Source organism: Rhizophagus irregularis, chromosome 2, assembly GCF_026210795.1.
Source record: "Rhizophagus irregularis chromosome 2, complete sequence".
NCBI classification, from domain to species: domain Eukaryota; kingdom Fungi; phylum Glomeromycota; class Glomeromycetes; order Glomerales; family Glomeraceae; genus Rhizophagus; species Rhizophagus irregularis.
This window is the reverse complement of record NC_089430.1, coordinates 39,102-41,475: the sequence shown is the minus strand read 5'-3', so window position 1 is coordinate 41,475 and position 2,374 is coordinate 39,102. Positions and strand designations below refer to the sequence as shown.

Below are 2,374 nucleotides of genomic sequence, written 5' to 3'. Positions count from 1 at the left end.
AGCCGCAGCCGCAGTTCATTTTTTAACTAACCTAAAAATACTAAAAATAAACTATTGCAGCCGCAGCCGCAGCTGCAGTTTTTTTTTAGAGTTTAAAAAAAAACTAATTTAGTTTATTTCGCTCTTCCCTTCTTCTCACCATTTTCCCGTCACCCTCCCTCTCGTTTCTCCTTCCCTCTCTCTCCCCACTTCCCTCTCTCTCGTCCTTCCCCCTCCCCTTTCCCATTTCCCGTTGGTATGGCAATTATCGTTACATTTGGAAGTCAGGTAAAGTTTGTTATCTTACAAAACTATTTTTTTTTTATTTTTTTTCTTTATTAAGAAACGTTTTAACGTTTCTTTTACTTTATTTTTGTAGGTTCCGGTACTCCAGGTTTCCGAAACGGCAAAATGTAAGTTTCGTTTAACGAAACTTCTTATATTTTTATTTTTTTTAATTAAGAAACGTTCTAACGTTTCTTTTACTTTTTTTTGTAGGTCCAGAAGAACGCCAAGTTTCAGCATGAATATTCATTAATGGCCAAAACGGAAATGTAAGTTTCGTTTTAACGAAACTTATATTATATTTTTTTTTAATTAAGAAACGTTCTATAACGTTTCTTTTACTTTTTTTTGTAGGTTCGGTGGTTCCGGTGCTCCAGGATTCCCGAAATGGAAAATGTAAGTTTCATTTTAACAAAACTTATTATATTATATTTTTTTTAATTAAGAAACGTTCTAACGTTTCTTTTACTTTTTTTTGTAGGTTCCGGTACTCCAAGATTCCGAAACGTCAACATATAAGTTTCGTTAACGAAACTTAAAATATTTTATTTTCTTTTTAATTAAGAAACATTCTCTAACGTTTCTTCTACTTTTTTTGTAGGTTCCGATGCTCCAGGATTCTGAAACGGAAAAATGTAAGTTTCGTTTCATCAACGAAACTTATCTTTTTTGTTTTTTTTAATTAAAAAACGTTCTAACGTTTCTTTTACTTTTTCATTTCTTATAGGTCTCCAATTCGGGTATCATTGGAAAGTGAAAATGGTAAGTTTCGCAACAAAACTTACCGTGTTTTTTTTTATTATTATTAGAAACATTTTTTAATGTTTCTTTTCTATTTTTTTTTTGTAAGTTCGAGCGGGATACTTGACTTTGGTAAGTTTCGCAACAAAAAAAACGTTGCGAAACTTCAGTTTGTTTTTTAAAGAAATGTTTTATTAACATTTTTTTATTCTCTTTTGTAGGTCCCTCCCCTCCAGATTCGAACTTGGGTTTGGATAACGTGTAGGTTTCAAAGTATAACTTCGAAACTTTAGTTTAAATGGTGAGTTTCATGACAAATATCATGAAACTTAAATTTTTTTTTATTAGGACCGTTTACTAACGTTCCTTCTCTTTTTTGTAAGTTCGGGGATATCTGGAAAGCTAACTTAGGAAACATGAATCTCGTAAAACCATTGTTGAATATAAGCCATTACTTTACATTCAGGTATTGGATATGGCTTCTGAAATGGTAAGTTTTGTACGTTTTGTTACGAAACTTCTGTTTTATCTTTAAGAAACATTCTAACTGAATGGTTTTCTTTTTTTGTAGGTTATTGTAACAAGTTAATAGTTCTTTGGCTCCTTGCTTGGTGAGTTTCGAAGATTAACCTTCGAAACTTTTTGTTTTTTTTTGATGTTTGTTTTCTTTAACATTATTGTACTTAATTACACGTTATAATTGAATAATTAGATAAATTGTTAATAAAATTAGAATCAATAAATTGTTATAAAATTTGTATAAAATTACACAAAATTGTTGCTTAATTATTACTCAATTGTCAGAAATTGTCTTAAAAATATTACATTTACACTCAATTGTCCAAAAATTGTCAAACAATTGTCACTCAATTGTCTAAAATTGCTAAAAATTTTCTAGCATTTAAAAGTTAAATTTTGGTAAAACGGTCCATTTTTCCAAAATTTGACAAAAAAATGCACAATTTACCAGAATTTTCCTGGTAAATTGTGCAACAATGGAAAGTTTTTATTTCAAATTTGCAATTTACGTATCATTACAAAAAATTCATCACAATTTACATAACATTGGCCTAATATTGCTAAAAATTCACCACAATTTGCATTTCGTTTACATAACATTAACTAAATTCACCACAATTTGCATTACGTTTGCATAAAATTACTAAAAATTTGACTAAATTCACCACAATTTGCATTACGTTTGCATAAAATTACTAAAAATTTGACTAAATTCACCACAATTTGCACTTCGTTTACATAACATTACTAAAAATTTGACTAAATTCACCACAATTTGCATTACGTTTGCATAAAATTACTAAAAATTTGATTAAATTCACCACAATTCGCATTACGTTTGCATAACATT

At 29.1% G+C, this 2,374-nt stretch overlaps 1 protein-coding gene across 1 annotated transcript; it reads left to right on the top strand.

Annotated features, from left to right (window-relative positions):
* Positions 1-237: 237 nt before the first annotated feature.
* Positions 238-1,594, top strand: OCT59_011471 (uncharacterized protein; the record flags this gene model as incomplete). The annotated part of the gene is made up of 9 exons (XM_066133745.1): positions 238-267; positions 359-364; positions 478-533; positions 619-660; positions 992-1,026; positions 1,115-1,137; positions 1,227-1,253; positions 1,472-1,495; positions 1,577-1,594. 9 exons carry the CDS (start codon positions 238-240, stop codon positions 1,592-1,594), a joined length of 261 nt encoding a protein of 86 aa, XP_065989075.1.
* Between the last annotated feature and the right edge of the window lie 780 nt (positions 1,595-2,374).